Below are 20,766 nucleotides of genomic sequence, written 5' to 3' on the forward strand. Positions count from 1 at the left end.
GTATCAATCAGATAAGTACAGAAACATTGCTAAATGGACATTCTCAGTAGAAAACAACTAGAAAAATCTATGGACGATAAGAAATTTACAGCTAGAAGTTAAATAGCAACCCAATAGTTACATTATCAGGAATACCATGTCTCTACATTATTTTTCAAGAGTGAGAACAGGCAAAACGATGGAATGAGAAAGATGAAGATTGAAAGTACATAGCAACTCATCTGGTTTTCACAGGTTTTCCAATTGGATGGAGCTTTTGAGCGGCACGTACTCACCGAGATACTCGCCCAAGTGGTCATACAGGGCACTCTTGTCGATCTGCTGGTGGTGGTAACTCTTGCAGACATAGTAGAAGACGCTCTGCACGAGCAGGCCGACGAGGTTCACAACAACAAGCACGGCCACAAGGGCGCCGCCGATAAGAACCTTGGTGGAGACGCTAGTGACGCCAAGGCTGCCCTCCTCGCGGGGGCCCTTCACAACGACAGCACGGAAGATAATTCCGACCAGACCACACGCGGTGAGGTAGGCGACGACAAGGACGGCCGCCATGCGGACACGGCCGCGGAGGAGGTCGCGGCTCTTGGCCATAGCCGCGAGGCCGCAGAGGGGCTCGAGGACGGAGACGACGCTGGCGAGGTGCCACAGTGCGGAGATGTAGACGTGGGCGGCGAGGAATACGAGGAGGACGAGGGCGATGAGGATGATAACCAGGGGGGATGAGGGAGCGAGGAGAAGAGGGAGGAGGGCGAGGACGAGTGCGAGATTGTAGACGAGCATGAGGAGGGCGACCCATAGGAAGGTGCGGAAGAGGCGAGGGAAGATGGGGCGGACGGCGGAGAGGGAGGAGGCGAAGGAAACGGGCTTGGCAGCGTAGAGGGAGGCGACGGTGAAGACGACTGCAGCGGTGGAGAGCAGAGAGAAGGTGAAGAGGAAGAGGAGATAGAGGAAGAGGTATAGGAGGAGGAGGATCCAGTCGGCGGCGGCGGAGGAGGGGTTGTGGCGGAGGTGGAGGAGGAGGGGGTGGGTGAAGAGGGAGTGAGCGAGGACCGCGAAGGAGAAGGGGAAGACGAGGGCAAGGGTGAGGGCGGCGAAGGTGCGCGGGGCGGCGCGCGGTACCGCCACCGATTCCCGGAGCACGTCCGCCGCCGACAAGGATTGCAGCTCTTCCAGCTGTAGATCCATCAGTAGCTTCTTCAACCACTTCGCCCCTTTCCTTCGTCTGGTTCCTTTATCTTCGGTTTGTCCTAAAAATGGGCCTTCGTGGGCCGGTAATCCTTTTTAACTAATACCTTCGCAAGTAAGTAACAAATAAATTGAAAAGAATATATCTTATTTTATTATTATTTATTTATTTTTTGAGAAAACCAAAAGACTCATATGAATAATTTCTTAGGTAGTCAATGAAGAATAAAATTATTCAATAATCATAGTTCTATGGTTAACATATATAATTTGATATTATTGGAGCAAAAACTTAGATGGTCAGTCCCAGATAATATTCTCTTTTTTTATTATAATGTTCATATGTATTTTAACATCCTCATTTGTTTTTCCCATACTCTCATCTTATATTCAGCTTAATATTTTATATAACTTTCTTTTAATTTTTTGATGTACTTTATATTTACAAAGAATATAAAGTATCTCTCAGCCCCTTTATTCTTTTATAAAAATAACCATAAATAATTATAAGGGTAACCCCTACCAATAATAAGTTATAAAGATATTTTTAAAATAATACTTATAAAAGAAAGACAAATAGTGAAAGTATTGGGAACATTTTGGACTATTAATTAAAGTTTGGGCTGAAAACTAGAGTTTTTCTCTTAAGCAAAATGCAATAGGCCCATGATTCAGTGTTTCAGCCCATTAAGCACGTTGCTGAATGAAGATCCAATCTCTCACGCGCTGCCACCTCATCACTTCCCACGATCTAGTTTTCTTCAATAAATTCCTTATCAACCCGAGAGACGCGTTCGCTGGAGGGCTCCGCCTTACGATAACGGATACAGTCTCCGGGTCCCATTTCTAGTCTACCAATGAAAATTCATCGCGTAACTTTCGCGCGTGCAAGTATGTGCGTGGTCGGATGGCTCCTTTTTCCTCTCCCAGCGCCGCGTCGGATCCAATCCTCGCTGGTAATAAAACCCTAGCGCTCAGATCTCTCTCCGTGGCCGAATCGATCCAGTTCCGCTTGCCATCTCATTCTCGCCCTCTCCACCTCCTCCTCCTCCCGTGTCCTACGCCGCTGCTTCCACTTGTGGCGAAATCGGATGGGTTCCCACAAGGAGAAGACCGCCACCGCCAAATTGTCGCCGGAAGCTCCCTCCAAGGGCCCACTAGAACCGCAACCGACGCCGTTGACCGCCGTCCACCCCATGCACGCCTTCTACGGGCACGGAGTCCCGGCCGTGATGCCCCAGGCCTTCTATTCCGCTTCTCCGATCGCCGCGGGGCAGCCGATGGTCTGGGGACCTCAGGTTTGTAAAATTCCTCCTGGTGGGATTGGAAAAAGCTTGCATCGGAGTTAAAAGAAACTGGATCTTTTTACCCCTTTTTGGTTTCTGTTGATGGATTTTTTGCGTAATTGAATCTACCAGCAAGTGATTCCGCCACCCTTTGGAAGTCCGATCCCGTACGCTTCGTTCTACCCCCATGGAGGATTTTATGCTCAACCGCAGATGAACGTGGTAGATAAATATTATATTCATCTTTTTAGTTTTCCTTTGCTTCAAGTTTTTTTTTAAAAAAAATTTAGCTTCGATTTGGGGTTTTGATTGTAGACAAATAATGTTTGTGAGTGGGTAATTGCCTAGGGCATAGCTTACCGTACGACTGAAACTGAAGGGAGATCCTCGGAGCTGAAGGAGCAGCATCCAGCAAGCAAGGAAGCTTCTGGAGGGGAATCTCGAAGGAAAAGAGAGAATAACGGTAAAGGAGCCTCCAGTGTTGGGGAGGATGCCTCGCACAGGTTGGCTTTGCGGCATGGATAAATGGAAGTTGTTTGTTCTTGTTGAATTTTCTGTTGATATTGTTCTTCTGCAGTGATCATACCGAAACAGAGGGGTCGTCTGATACTGTAGGAGACGATGGCCAACCAAAGGTAAGCAAGGGCATTTTCCCTTGCTTCTCAGGTTTTGTTATGTGACTTGTTGCAGTTGTTCCTGCCATTTGCACTTCTTTGGAAGTCCTAAGAAAAATGAAATCCTTCAATTTATGGTTAGATGATGGGGCTATATTTTTCTTTTCTTTTCTTTTTGGCATTCGTCTGTGCCTCATCTACCTTTGTGTTGTTGAAACCATTGTATTTTGGGACCAGTATTGATGCTGTTACTGCTCAGTCTCTTGTTTGTTAAAAAAAACACAAGAATATCTTTTCAAATTTAGTTAACACAGTATTCTTGGTTATTTAGGTACATTACTCGACTGGAAAGAGAGATCATGAAATTGTAGTTGCAAAAGGTAAATCTTTTATATGAAAAACGATTAATCTCTTGGTCAATTTGAAATTTTCTGGTCATATTCATTCTACCGTTTTGCTCAGGAGGAACCTCTCGTTCCCTTAGCAATGATGAACATAATGGCGTTAGCGGTCAATCATCTTATAGTGGAAGGGTGCGAACTGCCAAAAAACTACAAGTATCTGCCCCAGGAAGAGCAGCACTTCCAGGTTCTCAAAATAATATGAATACTGAGATGGACTTGTTGGGTTCTTCCCTTGCTGGATCTGTCCCCATGTATGCTAGGCCTAATGGGACAAATTCAGGAGCAATATTGGTATGATGTCAGGAGGACATGCATGATGAACCATGATCTAAGTTTCTCATTTCTTTCTTTTCCTTTTAAAATAATAATATTAATAATTTTGCAGGATGAACGTGATCAGAGGAGGGAGAAACGAAAACAATCTAACAGAGAATCTGCTAGAAGATCAAGGATGAGGAAGCAGGTTTTTTTTTTTAATTTTAGATTACTGAAACATTGACTTTGTTACATTACGGCGTAAGGCACTTCTCAGTTTTCTTCTTTTTAGTTCATTTTCTTCAGCTTATCAGGACCCTGTTATATATTGCTTTAAATTTGTGCTAAAAAGGAATGGAGGTTTGTAGAATTGATTTGCTTAATCAGAAATTAACGCTAATGTCCAATTAACTAGCCTTTTAGATATTGTTAAGTTTGAAAATATAACATGATGTATCACTTAATTTGATATTATGTGCATAACTAGACTTGAAAGTGCAATGATCTGGATTGCTTTAATGTGCACTCAGCTGCTAAAGGTGATGATCAATTAAGAGAAGGATATCTTTTTGTGAATATAGTTTAATGATCTAAACTGGTCCATCTTTAATTTTAAGTTTTATAAGGGTTCCCTTGCTTCTTAAAATCATAAGAAAACATAATTATATGTCTAATATTGCTATCATGGAGATTCAAATAATTACCTGCACAGTATCTGTTGTTCATGGCTTTATTGATGCATCTCTTCTCACATCTTTCGTTCAGATGTGATGGTTGTTTTAATATGTCAGTCTTGTGTTTTCAAACTTATTTATAGGTGACACCAGCTAACCACAGTTCCAGACAGATGGGGTCTTTTTCTAATTTTCTTGTTCTAGAACTGTTTATGAAACTTTCCTTCATTGTTATACACCTTGCATTTATTTTATATAAATGCTATGGTACTTGTAGGACTTTCTCTGTTCGCAGTTTCTTTACAATATGAGAGTATTATTTTTATACGTGTAGAAACTAAAATTCCAAATACAAACTTTATAATTTTTGAACTGGATATTATGATCATCATGTTGTGTTTATTTCAACTATTTGGGATTCGCTACTTGAGGCTTACCCCTACATTGATCTTACTATATCACTAATAATATTCATAAAAGATAAAGTCAATAATTTCATAACTTATCTTTTACATTACAAATTGAAGAAAATTAAGGTGGCATTTGTGCCATATGAACTGTTCGGATATGGGACTATGCATGGGAAATTAACTATCATACAGGTGACCTTATATGCATAAATCATAAATTGATTTATTGTCCCAACTTTCTAGTTTAAACCTTACACATTCCGATTCTTTTAATTTGATCCGTTTGTATAGAGTGCATCTATGAATGTGCAATCAATTACAATGCCTGGTAGTCCATATGGTTTGGAAGGTGCTTTTTTGTTGGAAAAGAATCTACCTAAATGGCCTAGTTAGTTTATTATTATCTGATGTTATTTGGTATTCTATTTGTGATCTTCTTCTATCCTATCACTTGTGCTAAAAGGGGAAAAAAAAAATCCTATGCATGACAAATTATTCTTTCAAGTGTTAAAAAGTAAAGACATATGGTATATAAGACATAAAAAGAAATAGTAACTAAAACATTAATCAATCCAACATAAAAATGGAAATGCATGTGTGAAGTTACAAAAAAAGGCAGCCCGGTGCACGAAGCTCCCGTCATGCGGGGTCCCGGGGAAGGATCCATTGTACGTAGCTTTATCTTGTTTTTTGCAAGAGGCTGTTTCCAGGATTCGAATCCGTGACCTTTTGGTTACATGGCATGTGTGAAGTTACAACGAGAAAAAAATAAATGAAAAGCTAGGGAAAATGAGGTGAAGTCCTGGCTTATGTTTAAATGATAAAAATGGGAATGTTCAAAGATGGCCATCAAATGTCTTAGGGATAATGGAGAGAATGGAAAATATCGGCCACATTGGCTACTCCAACTAGTTGCTACATTTGGCTTCTTTTGTTGCAAATTTGTTCCATGACAACAATCACTCATTTTCAGGCTCTGATTATGTTCGATTCTTCCAAAGTATCATTAACAACAGGATATTGCTTACAATTTTCCACTTATCTCACCATTTGGTAGTTCTCATATTTTACCGCTTCTTTTAGGATTTCATTAGCATGCATAGTGGTATGCTTTAACATTTTTAGTAGAAAAATGCACACACTTGTTTTTCTATCTTATTTGTATGTTTAATATTCATCTGTACTAGTTTTATTGAAAAAATATCAGCAACCAAATTGAGAGTACTTTTTTTGTCTGTTTTTTACCAGCAAGAATGTGAAGAATTGGAAAGGAAAGTGACCGATTTGAGCAATGAAAACAGTGCCCTCAGATTAGAACTTCAAAATCTCAAGAAGTTGTGCGAGGGAATGGAAACTGAGAACAGAACTATCTTGGTTAGTTTCTTTTCTTATTTATATCCTATTGGAGGGTGCATGCATCTCCTGCTGAAATTCTGTACCTATTTCTTGGAACAGGAGGATCTAAAACAATCTAGAGGATCAGAGACTTTGTCCAAGCTTAGCATCAGCATGAACTGACCAAAATTTCAATCAGGCGAGGTGTAAGTTATATTTTCAAGACTAATCTAATGGTACTCCTTGGTACCTTTGTTCTTCGTCCAATCCACCGGCGTTGGACTCTTGACTCATTTTTTGTTGATCAAGAGGGTCTTTCGTATATCTGGCTATATATGTTTAGTAATCAAGTGCCACACTTTAACATTTTCATTAAAAGAGTTGCCGTTTATTTTTTTTTCTTTTCTTTTCGTTTTTTTTGTGCCCAGCTGTGTTAGATGTGTGGAACTTCATTCCGCGTGAAAAATTCAGTGGGAAGTGTGCGTTAGAATTCTAATTTTACTTTAATTTCTCATGTAATATGACTGTTGGAATATAATTCTCGATATAAAATGGTTGATGGTTTTCCCGTATTTGTTTATGTATTATTTGATTATATTCAGAGGAAGCAATGTTTTCTATGAACATAAGACTGATCCTGAACCCCAATTGTCTTTTTGAGAGTCTATGAGTGATGTGAAGGGTTTGAAAGAGAACAAGAGTTGTAATTCTATAACAACTCAAATGGTTGATGGCTTGGGCCAAGTGCTGGCGGTCATGAGGTTTGTCGGTATGGATTCTCACTTAGCTGTCACTTGGGTTGAAAAGAGGACGGAGAAGATGACCTAATATGATGGTGTACCATTTTTTCTATGTAGTTTGAAAAACTGCCCAAATGATAACTAAGCTAACTATAATTAATTCTCAAATCATATGTTATATTTGTATCATTAAAAATGCATCAACGTTTGGATTAGAAAACATTAATAAAAAGGCAAATTATGTATATCAAATGGCTACTTTCAAATCATTTGCTGTATCTTTCTTCTCCATCACTCTCAATTAATGGCATTAACAATGCATCACCATTATAATACTAACTATCATCATTATAATATTCACTATCTCATTAAAAAATATAGTCCACTGTCACATATTCATTATAATAACATATTTCTTTTACTCATATTTTTTTTAACATTAATGATCTTATCCGAAAGTCAATGAGATGGAAAGCTGGGGATGTGACGCTCCCGTTGATCGTCTGTAGATTCTGCTCCGACCTACAACACAGATTACGTTAGTGTCGAGTCAAGGAAGAGATCCTCGACGTTATCCCTCCAATGCTCAAGTCAGTCATCGGCGATGAAGTAGAAGGCGGAGCAACAAGAATGAACAGTAGTGAGAATAGTATTTCTTGCATATTGCGTACCTCCGCCAATGCTTGGACCCCCTTTATATAGAACTCCTGTAATACGCGTGCACGCTCCCCAAGATGAGCACACTCCCCAAAGTTTTCTCAGAAAAAACTTATCAGTAAAGTGTCATTGACAAAGTATCTTAACATGTCAAACATATCTCTAAAGTAACAGTGGAAGCTTTCGCTGTACGATCTTCTGGTTGTCCATGCCCGGTGTTAGCGACACTAACTCTTAAAAGGATGTTGATGGATATCAGAGAGAGGGTATGCTGCTAGACCGAGCGGGTTGGCCGCTAGGTCGGAACTTCACTGTTCTTGCATCCCATTTGCTCGGCCGGAACTCCACTGTGTTTGTGTCATGCCCACTTGGGCGAAATTCCACTCTACCTATCGAGTCCTGCTGCCTGGCCGAGCGGGGTAGCCGCTCAACCCGGCTTCAGCACATCGTCTCCTCCTCCGTCCGACGTCCAATACTTCATTGAGCGTCGATCATTTGACACCTCCTCGTGTTGAAGGCGGGATCGGACCGGGACCTTCTTCCCCCGGTCGGGCATGCTCGCCCGACCGACCGATGCTATTTGCGTGTTGACTGCCTTGATTTTGACCTCCACCGTGGTCGCTATCCTCCACGGGGATGGGCCCCCTCCTTATTACCGCATCAATTAACATTAATTATTTATGGGTATCATAATCTACTCAATTATTTTAAAATTATATTATATTAAATAAATATATTTTAGAATATTGAAATTATTATTAATATTTTTAATAATAATCTTACTTTCTAAAATTATTAATATTTTTAAAATTTTAATTTTTTAATAAATAAAATTAAAAAAAAAAAACCACACACACGTGGAGCGGAGTGGGCCAGCCTGCGTTGCTTGAATGCGTTCAATTCTTTGAACGCTTTTAAGTGGAGGGGGTGTTATAACACCCTCCGCAACATATGTTAACATCAAGAGGTATTATAACATCCTTATTAACAGAGCATTACGCATGCTCTAATACAATTAATTGTGTTGGGACGCAAGATGTTTATCTAATACAATTAAATGGAGGTAGACCCTACTTTGAAATCATATTCGTATAAATCTTATGTTAATTCCAATAGATGTGGGATTGTCTTCGCTACATAATCATATGGGTAAGATATTTCCCTGTGACACAAATACACAGAATAACAAATTGATTTTACAGGTGCAAGCCTACTTTTTGAAGAAAATCCAAAATCTATGTAATATACGAGAGAAATTGAAATTGTAATTAAACAAATTGATTTTACAAAAGCTTCTTAATCTGTCTTAACAAAATATAGAATTTACCTATCATATATTTATTATATTAATATATTTTTTATCTCTCCGTGTTGGCTAAAGATGGGTTGACTGGGCATTAGAAGTGAACCAATCATCTTTTTACCCATTATATTAATATTTTTTTATTAACACATTTATATTCATTTTAATATTATTTGTGAGTCCACGGCCCTTCATTATTTATAGATACGGTTGACCTAAGCTGATCCGTGCACTTAAACATATGTTTTTTTTTAAATTTTATTTATTAACTGTATTCAAGAATTAAATGATATAACATCTATACATTAACAACAATGTGCAGATTGCAAGTTTTCATCCATCAATCCTTGACTACAATATATCAATCCTTGACTACAATATATTTATAAGAATCTTTTCTTTCAATGAAATGTATATTCATGAGATATTGAGTTTTTGGATCACTCGTTGTAAGTATTTCTCTATTTATTTGTAGCCGATGAAAAATTTTCTTGAAGTAGGATTGATCGTCCCATGGTAGTAAAAGACAATTACTCGCCTCTAATGTCTCTGTCAGTTTGTCCTCAAGTCAATATGGAAAAGATAAATTATGAATGACTACTAACTTTATACAATTGAATAACGTATAGAAAGATCAGATATCCGATTACTAGTTAAAATTTGACCCTACATATGATGATAACACTATCATGTGCAAATCAATTATTTATCCTGAGAGGATAGGATCATACACCCCAGATTTAATATTATCGGGTTCAACAAAGAGAAAAGGAGAAAAAACCTTGGTGCAAGTTTTACTCTCTCACATCTTTCGGAATAAATTTAAGTATTTTTAATCAGATTATGTAAAAATGATTTTAATTAAATATAAGTATTTTTAATCGAATGGTAATAAATTTATATATATATATATATATATTAATCGAATTAAATTAATTTATTTTAACGTGCAGTAGGTGAAATAATTAATTTTTGGATGATGAGGTCCATTAAAATTGTTTGTACCGATTATTAAGATAAATTAGAAAAGATTACAGTAGATTGAGCATTCTTAAATTAACTATGCATTTAGAAAAATTTATGCCTTAATTTGTTAAAAATTAATTCTTAAATGCCGGAGAAATTGAGAAGACCATCTTCGCTACACCATTGGTCAGGGCACAAAAATCGGTCTTATTCAAAGTTCAAACTTAATGAAGTCATTCGTATGAAAACAAGACAAAGCGCTGCTGGCTGTCGTATGGTTGAAGGAAAAGGTCGCACAGGTCAACAAATGACAAACAAAATAATTAAATAATTAACCCCAGTTCCTGCCATCGCTTCCTTGCCTTAGCCACAGCGACGCTGTCTAATCGAAACCTAACCGAATCACCATCAGCAATTTGGCAATTGCCATGTGGTTGATTAATTTAATCCTCCTCCTAATTAATCAACTTTAGGTTGGGACGTTGAGGTCGTATCTGGTGCCATCGCTCACTAATCTTGGAATTCACGTCCGTCGATCTCTGCTGCTGCTGCTGCTGCGATTCATCTTCCTCGCCACCGACAAAAATGTGGTGGCGCCACGCGGTGGCATCAACCAGGGAAGGCTCCATGCCGTGAAGGCACGCTGCTGTGCCTGCAACCCTTTGCCGTACCGTGCTGTGCCAGGTATCAACTAACGCGCGCGAGATGACTCCGTCTTTCCTGGAAAGCTCTGCATGGAGCTGTAGAGCTATAAATACTTACTTCCTCTTCTTGAACTGTCAGTCCCGGCCCCCTCACTGCCAGAGGAATGGAGCCAGTCGAAGGCCCCGACGTCGAATCCGAAAAGAGCATTTCCTTGGAAGACAACGTCAGCGGCCAACCGGCGCCGGAGGAAGCTGCGACGGCCACAGTTCTATATGTTGCAACGAGCACTCAGGATCAAGAAACTGAGGAGGATGAAGAAGAAGAAGAAGAAGAAGAAGAAGAGACACTGTCCGCGTTAGGCAAACCAAGGAAAACTGGGCTTCATATCTTCTTTCTAGATTTAAGGTAATCGATAAACTGCTTGCGTTTCCTAATTTCTTTACGTTAATGGCGGGTGAACGATTCATTAACAGGAGTGTGTTCAAGCTGGATGATCTTGGATCAGAGATTCTGCGCATTGCAGTCCCTGCAGCATTGGCTTTGGCAGCTGATCCACTTGCTTCTCTAGTGGACACTGCGTTCATTGGCCGATTAGGTACGGGCCGGCGGGGTTATGATCGATTCACGTCTAACAGGATGAATATCGCTCATGCATATATAATTTTGCAGGTTCTGTTGAGATTGCTGCGGTAGGAGTGTCTATAGCCATCTTCAACCAGGCGTCCAAGATCTGCATCTACCCTCTCATCAGTGTGACGACCTCGTTCGTAGCAGAGGAAGATGCCATCATGAGTAAAAGCATGGAGGAAGGCAAGGTCCGAGATCCGGAAAAGGCTTCTCCCGGATCAGATACTAAGCCGCCTCCTGTTGCAGATTCAGAGAACGCAGGGAGCAGCAGCGCATCGCATGCTGCTGCTTCTGCTTGCAAAAGATATGGAAAGAAGAAGAAATACATTCCATCAGTCACCTCGGCATTGATCGTTGGAGGAGTGCTCGGTCTTTTCCAAGCCATCTTCCTCATTTTTGCAGCAAAATTGGTGCTGAGGATCATGGGTGTAAAACCTGTAAGTCGATTCATCACTGATCAGCACACATAATATACTAATTAATTAAGACAAAGTTTGCCATCAGAACATGCGTCGGCCATGAATGATGTGCTTCATATTATAATACAAAAGAGGTACCTTCCAAGTTCATTCCGGACAAGAAATCTTATTTATTTGCTTTTGACGACAAACACTCACACTCAACGTGGCGAGAAGGAACAAGAAAGCTGTTTCAGCTATATATTTAACTATTCAGATTACTCTTTCGAGATCTTTTAATCAAAACCAAGACCTACATTTTTTTTCTCCTTAAATCTTCTTCAAATAACATAAATAAATAAGTAAAACATAACCATGCCAAGAAATTGCTACTCTATGTGAAACAGGGGTCTCCTATGCTGTCTCCTGCTCTGAGGTACTTGACACTGAGGTCACTCGGTGCTCCTGCTGTGCTCTTATCTTTGGCAATGCAAGGTGTTTTCCGGGGATTCAAGGACACAAAAACTCCTCTTTATGCGACTGGTTAGTTGTTAAATCTCACAAATATCTCACAGGAGTCACTTGACATGCAACATGTCAATTTCTATCTGCAGTTGTGGGGGATGCTGCAAACATCATCCTCGATCCGATTTTGATGTTTGTTTTCCATATGAACGTCAGTGGTGCAGCCATTGCCCATGTTATTTCTCAGTAACTATCAATCTCATCTCATGTTCTGATCGATCCCTTTTACTGTCGGCATATTCAAAATGTTGGTCCTCTTGCAGGTACCTCATAACCCTGATACTGCTTTGTAGACTAGTGCAGAAGGTTGATGTTGTGCCACCGAGTATCAATGCCCTCAAGTTTAGTCGTTTTCTCAGATGTGGTAAGAATCTTAAACTCAACTTCTCGATTGCTTAAATGAGTAAATCCATTCAGAGCAGTCCTTCGTTTTGTGGGTTCAAGGTTTTCTGCTTCTTGCAAGAGTAATAGCAGTAACATTCTGCGTCACACTCGCTGCATCCCTGGCTGCACGCCAAGGACCAACTCCAATGGCCGCCTTCCAGATTTGCTTGCAGCTTTGGCTGTCGACGTCTCTGCTCGCCGATGGATTGGCTGTTGCCGGGCAGGTTGGGTAGAGAGATAATTAAGGCATTCACCTTTTGTTGTCCCTGTGAAATTGATCGTAAATATGATCTTTGCACTTTGCAGGCAATACTAGCCACTTCATTCACGAAGTCAGATCATCACAAAGTTGTTTTTGCGACAGCTCGTGTATTGCAGGTACCTAAAGAGATCTTCTCCAGTCGATTTGTTCAGTATTTATGAAGGGAATTCTGCTTATCAAGAAATTTGCTGCAAACTTCAGCACAGTGTAGTGTTGGGGTTAGCTCTCTCGCTAGTGCTTGGAGTAGGGATACGATTCGGTTCAGGAATATTTACCAAAGATATCGAAGTGCAGAAACTGATTCACAAAGCTATTCCAGTATGAATCGTTATCTGAAACAACAAGCTGACTGCATATTGTTGCTATCGATCTTGACATGGTTTCTCCTTGTGCAGTTTGTTGCTGGAACACAAACAATCAACTCGGTGGCCTTTGTATTCGATGGCATCAATTTTGGAGCCTCTGATTACACATTTGCAGCTTATTCTATGGCAAGTCCTTTGATTTATGCTTTCAATGTGTAAATTTTTATGTTGATGAAATCATATAATTCAGGTTGGTGTGGCTGCTGTTAGTATTCCCTCTCTGATATACCTTGCTCCAGCTCATGGGTTCATGGGAATCTGGATAGCACTATCCATCTACATGGCCATCAGGATGCTTGCATCTACCTGGAGGTATAAAAGATTAAAATTGACATTGTTTTTATTGCAGAAAAAAAAAAAAAATGAAATCGGCACTTTGTTTCTTCTTTTTCATCTTTGTGCAGGATGGGAGCAGCAAGGGGACCATGGGAGTTTCTGAGGAGATGATTTTCTTGATAAAGTGACTTTTGTTTGAGCATTTACTGCCCTGTTAGAGAACATGTGTATAATAAATAAAATAATAGATATGCTTTAGTTTTTATAATTCCATGCATACCCGTTCGTATTCTCTAAATTAGAGAAAAATTTCTAAATATAATTTCAATTTTGCATGTAATCTATATCTCTAAAAAATTTTATTTTCATTCTCTTCGTATAAAATTTTATCTATTTCAACTCTCTTATATAAATATTATTATCTAATTATCCCTCATATTTTTTTAATATAAAAAGTCTAAAAATAAATATAATTTTTCTTAAATTCAGTACTTTAAATTAGCATTAAGTATATTTTGTATCAAATTAAGTACGATTTTTTTTCCTCTTAATATAATTCCTCTTAAATTCAGTATCATTTAAAGAGAATTTAGTATATTTTTATTCAATTGAAGTAAAAAAGAGTTGTACTTAATTTAATAGAAAATATACTAAATTTTAGTTTAATGTACTGAATTTAAGAGGAATTATATTCATTTTTAGACTTTTTATATCTAAAAAATAGGAGGGGCAATTAGACAAATTGATATCTATTATATATGTTTGGTTAGGGAGTGGAAAATTAAGCACGGTTTTTTCCCCGCTTAATAGAATTCCTCCTAAATTGAGCACTATTTAAAGAGAATCTAATATATTTTTCATCCAATTGAGCACTATTTAAAGAGAATCTAGTATATTTTCCATCCAATTAAGATGGAAAAAGAGTCGTGCTCAATTTAATAGAAAGTATACTAGATTCTAGTTTAATATGCTAAATTTAAGAGAATTATACTCAATTTTAGATTTTTTATACTTAAAAAACATGAGGGGCAATTAAGTAAATTGGTGTCCATTATGTTTAGTTAGAAAGTGGAAACAAAGATTTTTTTTTTTTTTGGCAATGGGGACTGAATGCAGAGTTTAAATTATGATTGGAGAGTGCATGCAAATTTTTCCTACCAATAATTCAACCCTTAAATCCTAAAGGCAAAATCTATTGGCATAACCATGAGTTCGAGTTCAAATTGAATTTTTTTTAGTAACTGATCTTCAACCCGATCCGAATCTACCCAACCCACAAATTGATACCCCTAGTCATCAACGATCTTCTAAGAAAGCACGTGTCACCATGTGCATTGACTGATGGCTTGACCATCCATGGAATTTTACAAGAGTAAATTGGCATTGTCTATGGGAAGTCTGAACCAAGACACTGCGATGGTTAACACTAGAAGAACCACTGACAGTCATGACTTCGTCGAGGAGAGAAGCTACAAGAAGGCATGAAAGACTCAATGATGAGAGGTTCACTCCTTACAAGAAACATCCATTACTCAATCAACCTCATAAAAGCACGAAAGACTCAAAAACACTCAGAGGAAGATGGTCCACTCCTTATCAATTATATTGGTTTTTCAGGCAGTCCATAAGAAAGAAGAAAACTCCAGTGAACTTGGAATAGCTTATTGTATCTTTTTTTCCACACTTGCTGTCATTTCTCCTTGTAAATATTCACACTTTATCAAGATGAATCATAGCTTTTTGCTTGTCTATATCTTCTTAAGATGAAAATAAACGTTGAACCTATGTCATATAATGATGAACATGGATTTTTCATATCTTTTCTCATAGACAACTCCAATTTGATGGTATCTCTTTTCACTCGCTTGAGCTCCTCCTTCCCTTCCTTCTCTAGGGTTGCGGTTATAGGCTGGTGTAGATGGCCCCACCTCCGATGGAGTCCGCTTTTTTTTTTTTAAACTATTTTTTAATCTCTAATTAAATGAAAAGAAATCATGTGTGAAAATTAATTGGCAGCAAAAGGTAGCTCGACGACTTCAAATCACATACTACATCCACCTTATTCGGCCTCAAACCTTCGACGATTCCTTACGACTACAGTCATCGTACACTGTGAGACAACCACCCCTGGCAAGGTATTTTGCACCAAAGGTGACTCCTAGTCAATAGCTTAACCATAGCAGGGGTACAACTCCACCATTGTCCCCTCCGTCGCTCGACTTATATCCACCTAGCTAGCCAACTTGTGGTTTCCGACTCGTGTAGAGATCTACCAAGACATCCTCTTCTCTCGTCTATATATGGTCAGGAGATGGTAAGTGAAAAGTATGGTTTTTATGGGCACTTGCAAAGGCTATGTCTTTTCTTCTTTCTCTTTTGAGCTCTTTATGCTCCTTTTGGTCCCCTCGTTGATTTGACCGTCAGAGTGGCCACGCCGACAACGTCGGCCCCTAACTAACACTTACTGAACCATATGCTTGCTTCCTGGAAGATCCTTGCAATTGCAACCCAAGAGAAGGAAGGGAATGAAGAGCCCGAGTGAGTTAAAAGTGACACCATCAAATTGGAACCGTCTGTGAGAAAAGGTACAAAAAAAAAAAAAATCCAAGTCCATTATATCACACAAGTTCAACATTTATTTTTATATTAAGAAGAGATAGACAAGGAAAAAACTACAATTCCTCTTAATAAAATGTGAATATTTACAAGGAGAAATGACAACAAGTGTAGAAAAAAGGATACAACAATGTATTTAAAGGTCATTGGAAGTTTTCTTCTTTCTCATGGACCAATTGAAAAACCAATATGATCGATAAGGAGTGGATCATCTTCCTCTGAGTGCTTCTGAGTCTTTCATGTTTTTCTAAGGTTTGTTGAGTAACAGATGTTTCTTGTAAGGAATAGAACTCTCCTCTTTGAGCCTTTCATGCCTTCTTGTAGCTTCTCTCCTTGACGGAGTCACGACTGTCAGTGGTTCTTCTAGTGTTAACTATCGTAGCATCTTGTGTAGGATCGAGACGTGCTTAGGGGGGGGGGTGAATAACACTTGTAGCTTTCAGGTTCATTTTTTGAAAAATATAGAATACACAGTGGAAATAAAGAAATAGATAATCACAAATACGTCAAGATTTACTTAGTTCGAAGCCTATGATGACTTCTACTCCGAGGCCCGCACTTGAGAGTGCTTTCATTGGGTAATTATTATAGTTGTAGAAATTCAAATATAGAGATGAAGTATAATGATAATGTAATTAAAGTACTATGAACAATTATACCGACGACTTTGGAGAGTTGGAGATGCGAGCTTTCGGTCATCGAAGCGGTGTTACGGCTTCGTGGACTTATCTTAGGAGCAGCGTGCACTAGCGAGATCGTCAGAGTTCGTTATCGAAGTGCTTGGTCGAGGCCTCCTTTTATAGCCAAGTTGAGCTTGATCCAGATCCACTAATCTCGAGATCAGGTTTGACTCGATGTTGATCGGTGGACTAATCCTCCATGATCGGCCGATTGATCTTTTTGAATCCACCTAGCTTTCCATCCAAATGTTGTCGCTTCGGATAGAAGTCTTCGTTCGGTCGACCGATCCAGCCTTTCAGTCGACCGAACCTTCAACGATCTTCGGCTTATCTGGTCCGATCAACCGGGTTCAATTAGCCTGCAGTGTATCCACTGTTCGGTCGACTGAACCCGAGATTCGATTGACCGATCCTTTGGTCGAAGCTTCACTGTGAGCTGATCTGATCTCTAGGGTTCGATCGACTGATCTCGACATTCAGTCGACCGAATAAGGTAAATTCTGACCATGCCAAATGTTTGTCTTCCTACGAAATAGAGTTAGAATAATATGCAAACATTATATAAAAATTAACTTTTTGACAGCCTCCGGTTGTCCGGTATTGTTCCCTCTTTTGGGAATACGTCCTCACCTATTCCTTTTAGGAGAAATTACCTTTTGTTAGACTAGTCCTCCATACCGTCTGAACTTTTATTCAGTGTCCGAAACGTCAGAACTTCATGTTGAATATCTGATTTTGACCCATCCAATCTTCCACTTGGTGTCTGTGACCCCCAGGATTTTCACCTAAAGTCCTCGATTCTAGGATTTCGCCTAACGTCCTCGACCCGCCAAGACTTCGCCCAGTCCCCCAGACCAGGATTTCATTGTCTAACCACAGTTAGGACTTTTTATAACCTAGGGTTACCTCCCCCTATGACCTAGGGTTACCTCCCTCTAGGGTTTTCTACCTGTCTAGAATCCACTAGGACTTTTGCCTAAGAATACTTAAGACTTTCCTGCAAGCTCAGTCACACTTATTAGATCATAAGACATCTTAACTTTTGAACCCTTTGTCATTATCAAAACTTAGGTTTGATTGTCTAGTGCTTCCTGCACCAACATCTTGGCTCAAAGTTCTCACAGACGACATCAATTTTCTCCAGCTAAGTACCATGGATGGTCAAGCTACCAGTCGATGAATGCGATAACGCACTCTTGCTCCGAAGATCATCAGTAACTAGGGGAATTCGGGTGAGTTTGTGTCAGATTAAAGATCGATCACCAAAAAAGTCCAGTGTTCAAAAAATACCCACCTAGGGCCGCCTAGGCGGTCGGTGACAGCCCACCACCCCCGCCTTTCACCAAGTCAAAGAGGCTGGGCGGTGTTGAATAAGTCGGCTGCTTAGGCGGCTGGGCGCCACCTAGGATACCATCGGGCGCCGCCTTCTCGACGGCGCCTAATTTTTTTTGTTGCGAAAACCCATCCAAATGGATCAGCTGATCGATTTGGTATGTTGAATCAATTAGGTAATTAATTCGGGAGGATTCTGTTTGATTTTTTCATGAAAACCCGCCTGAATCAATCACCTGATCGATTCAAAGTGTTGAATCGATCAGGTGATAGATTCAAGAGGGTTCTATTTCCGAACAGATTAACAGAATCCTTCTAAATTGATCAGTTGATCGATTCAACCCTTGAATCAATTAGTTGATCGATTCAAGGCCACAAAAAGATGTCTTTTAAATTTTTAATCCTGATTTTGAATTTTCACTTTCAGTTTCAGCTGTAAATGCCTAAACCCTAAACCTTCTTCTCCCTCCCCTTCTCCAACGTTCCAACCTACAGCCCTAGCCTCTTCCTCTTCAGTCTTCTCCTTCCCCTTCTTCGCATCAACCCTTCTTCCTACACAGAACCCCTAGCCTCTGATAGACCGCGTTGGCCGGCTAGAAGGGGGGTTGAATAGCCTGCACAAAAACAAAAGCAAACTACCCTTCTTGGACTTTCAAAGAAACACTTGCATATATAAAATAAACAAAAAATAACAAAAAGAAGAGGCGCCGGATTTGACTTGGTTACAACCGGGGAGGTTGTTAATCCAAGGAGAATGAAGCACAATAGATATCTCCTTTCGAGCGGAGAAACCTCTTACAGCATTCAAGCACAGAGAAAATAAGAAGCTAAACTAACAATGAAGGCATACAAGTGTTGTAATCAGAATCACTTGTCTTGTTGAGCTTCTTGGACCAAGGCTATATTTATAGTCTTGGTCGGGGCGCCTAGAAGGGTTACAGGCGCCTGGGAGGGGATAAAACTTTATCCCTTCTCGCATACATCGCGCTTGACTATGATCTGGACAGCATCCAAGTCCGGGCGCCCGGAAGGATTCCGGGCGCCCCGGACTGGTCAGGGCGCCCGGAATGGTTCCGGCGCCTGGACCAAGAAAGTCAACAGAGTTGATTATTTTCGGTTCGAGCCCTCTACTCTGGTTCAGCTCGCCTCGATCCGGGTCTTTCGCTCCGACTCCGCTTGCTTGGGTGATCTCGGACATCCGGAATAGGGCTCATCCGAACCCAACTTCCGACCTTCTCGAGCAGGCTTCCGTTCCGGCTTCTCGTCCCTCGAAATCGTCGCGTGTTTCCTTCTTGTCCGCCAGCGTACTCATCTGTAGCTCTTTGCCCCTCGGGCACACCGAGCCCGTCGGCTCTCTCCCGTGCCGACCTTCTCGCTAGCTGCGTCTCTTACTCCCCGAGCAATCTTCCGCTCCGGCTTCTCGTCCCTCGAAAAGTCCGCAAGCTTCCTTCTCATCCGCCGGTGTACTCATCCGCAGCGCCTCATCCCTCAGACGTACCGAGCCCGTCGGCTCTCTCTCTCGTGTCGTCTTTCTCGCTAGCTGCGTCTTCCGCTCGACTTCCTATGCTCCTTGTAAGAACCGCAAGGTTGTTTTAGTGTGATCAACAAGTTAAGTTAGGTCCTGTGTATTTTTAATCTTGTGTCTAAGTGTGTAGGAGCTTAGGAGCACAGGTAGTTGAGCGGAAGACACAGCTAGCGAGAAGGATGGCACGCGGTGCGTCCGAGGGACGAGGCGCTGCGGAAGAGTACGCCGGCGGACGAGAAGGAAGCGTGCGGTGGTTCCGAGGGACGAGAAGCCGGAGCGGAAGACTGCTCGAGGAGCAAGAGATGCAGCTAGCAAGAAGGTCGGCACGGGGTGCGACCGATGGACGAAGATTATGGATGAGTACGCTGACGGACGAGAAGGAAGCACACGGCGATTCCGAGGGACGAGAAGCCGGAGTGGAAGTCTGCTCGAGAAGACCGAAAGTTGGGTTCGGGTGAGCCATATTCCGGATAACAGAGATCACCCAAGCGAGCGGAAGACTCGGTCTGAGGCGAACAGAGCCGGAGCAGAAGACTCCGGCTGGAAAAAGTCAACGAGGTTGACTTTTCCCTCCGGGGCGCCCGGAGCTGTCCGAGACGATCTACCGAGACGAGAATCCACCCAAGCTTCCTTCTTCTTCAAGCAAGTTTTGGCCAATCAACAAACTCCTTGAGATGAAGAACTTCGGCCACCAACTAAGCTCCAAGGGATGTAAAGAAACAATGTCTCCTATCTCTTCTTCTTCTCCAAGCAAAATCCGGCCACCAAGATCTCTCCAAGAAGATGATGCCTCCGGCCACTTAAGAAGAAGAATAGGGGAAGAGGAAGAAGAGAGGGCCGGCCACCACAAGGAAGAGAGGAATAATAGAAGATAGATTGTTTTATGAGGTGAGACACCTCTACCCTCTCTTTTATATTTTTTGGTATTGACAAATAAAGAAAATTTTAATTAAAACTTTTTTAATTTCTGCAATTGCAATAACATTAGCATATCATCACATGAAAACAAGAAAAACTATAGAAAGAAGATATAGATTCATAATATCAATTCAACTAGACAAACGGAAGAGTTATGAGACTAGTACCTGAGAGAAAACTTAGAATTGAAATTATTGATCACCTTTGCCTTTGTCATTGGACATTGTCGTTTCCGTTGCCATCTCCCACAATCTCACTCTCACTTATAGTTAGATAGAAGAAATTAAGAAAATGTGAAACTCTAAATCTGAGGTACAACTTAAATCTACGTGAGTTTAGTCCCGTATGGTGTGTCTTGTGTGTGTTTTTTTTTTACTTTTTATT

At 40.5% G+C, this 20,766-nt stretch overlaps 3 protein-coding genes across 3 annotated transcripts; 2 read left to right on the forward strand and 1 right to left on the reverse strand.

The window, feature by feature from the left end:
• Positions 1-68: 68 nt before the first annotated feature.
• On the reverse strand, positions 69-1,242 carry LOC121967284. The gene has a single exon (XM_042517400.1). It carries the CDS (start codon positions 1,183-1,185, stop codon positions 229-231), a length of 957 nt encoding a protein of 318 aa, XP_042373334.1. The 5' UTR covers positions 1,186-1,242; the 3' UTR covers positions 69-228.
• Positions 1,243-2,139: 897 nt separating this feature from the next.
• Positions 2,140-6,735, forward strand: LOC121967285 (G-box-binding factor 1-like). Its single transcript, XM_042517401.1, has 9 exons — positions 2,140-2,483; positions 2,604-2,693; positions 2,820-2,974; positions 3,049-3,106; positions 3,417-3,465; positions 3,548-3,780; positions 3,875-3,952; positions 6,077-6,202; positions 6,284-6,735. Exons 1-9 carry the CDS (start codon positions 2,277-2,279, stop codon positions 6,344-6,346), a joined length of 1,059 nt encoding a protein of 352 aa, XP_042373335.1. The 5' UTR covers positions 2,140-2,276; the 3' UTR covers positions 6,347-6,735.
• A 3,859-nt stretch (positions 6,736-10,594) lies between these two features.
• LOC121967286 (protein DETOXIFICATION 42-like) lies at positions 10,595-13,584 on the forward strand. Its single transcript, XM_042517402.1, has 12 exons — positions 10,595-10,879; positions 10,948-11,069; positions 11,144-11,538; positions 11,907-12,042; positions 12,114-12,210; positions 12,288-12,388; positions 12,469-12,632; positions 12,715-12,786; positions 12,872-12,988; positions 13,066-13,161; positions 13,226-13,347; positions 13,440-13,584. The coding sequence occupies exons 1-12, from the start codon at positions 10,638-10,640 to the stop codon at positions 13,480-13,482; spliced, it is 1,707 nt and encodes a 568-aa protein (XP_042373336.1). The 5' UTR covers positions 10,595-10,637; the 3' UTR covers positions 13,483-13,584.
• The last annotated feature ends 7,182 nt before the right edge of the window (positions 13,585-20,766 follow it).

Source organism: Zingiber officinale, chromosome 3B (assembly GCF_018446385.1).
Source record: "Zingiber officinale cultivar Zhangliang chromosome 3B, Zo_v1.1, whole genome shotgun sequence".
NCBI classification, from domain to species: Eukaryota; Viridiplantae; Streptophyta; class Magnoliopsida; order Zingiberales; family Zingiberaceae; genus Zingiber; species Zingiber officinale.

What these genes read in the sequence shown, in the direction of transcription:
- LOC121967284 (XM_042517400.1), bottom strand. Translation starts at nt 1,185, where the DNA reads ATGGATCTACAGCTGGAAGAGCTGCAATCCTTGTCGGCGGCGGACGTG.
- LOC121967285 (XM_042517401.1), top strand. Translation starts at nt 2,277, where the DNA reads ATGGGTTCCCACAAGGAGAAGACCGCCACCGCCAAATTGTCGCCGGAA. An exon ending in CGATGGTCTGGGGACCTCAG is followed by an intron (nt 2,484 to 2,603) that starts GTTTGTAAAATT and finishes TGAATCTACCAG; the next exon opens with CAAGTGATTCCGCCACCCTT. An exon ending in CAAATTCAGGAGCAATATTG is followed by an intron (nt 3,781 to 3,874) that starts GTATGATGTCAG and finishes ATAATTTTGCAG; the next exon opens with GATGAACGTGATCAGAGGAG.
- LOC121967286 (XM_042517402.1), top strand. Translation starts at nt 10,638, where the DNA reads ATGGAGCCAGTCGAAGGCCCCGACGTCGAATCCGAAAAGAGCATTTCC. An exon ending in GGATCATGGGTGTAAAACCT is followed by an intron (nt 11,539 to 11,906) that starts GTAAGTCGATTC and finishes TATGTGAAACAG; the next exon opens with GGGTCTCCTATGCTGTCTCC. An exon ending in TGATTCACAAAGCTATTCCA is followed by an intron (nt 12,989 to 13,065) that starts GTATGAATCGTT and finishes CTCCTTGTGCAG; the next exon opens with TTTGTTGCTGGAACACAAAC.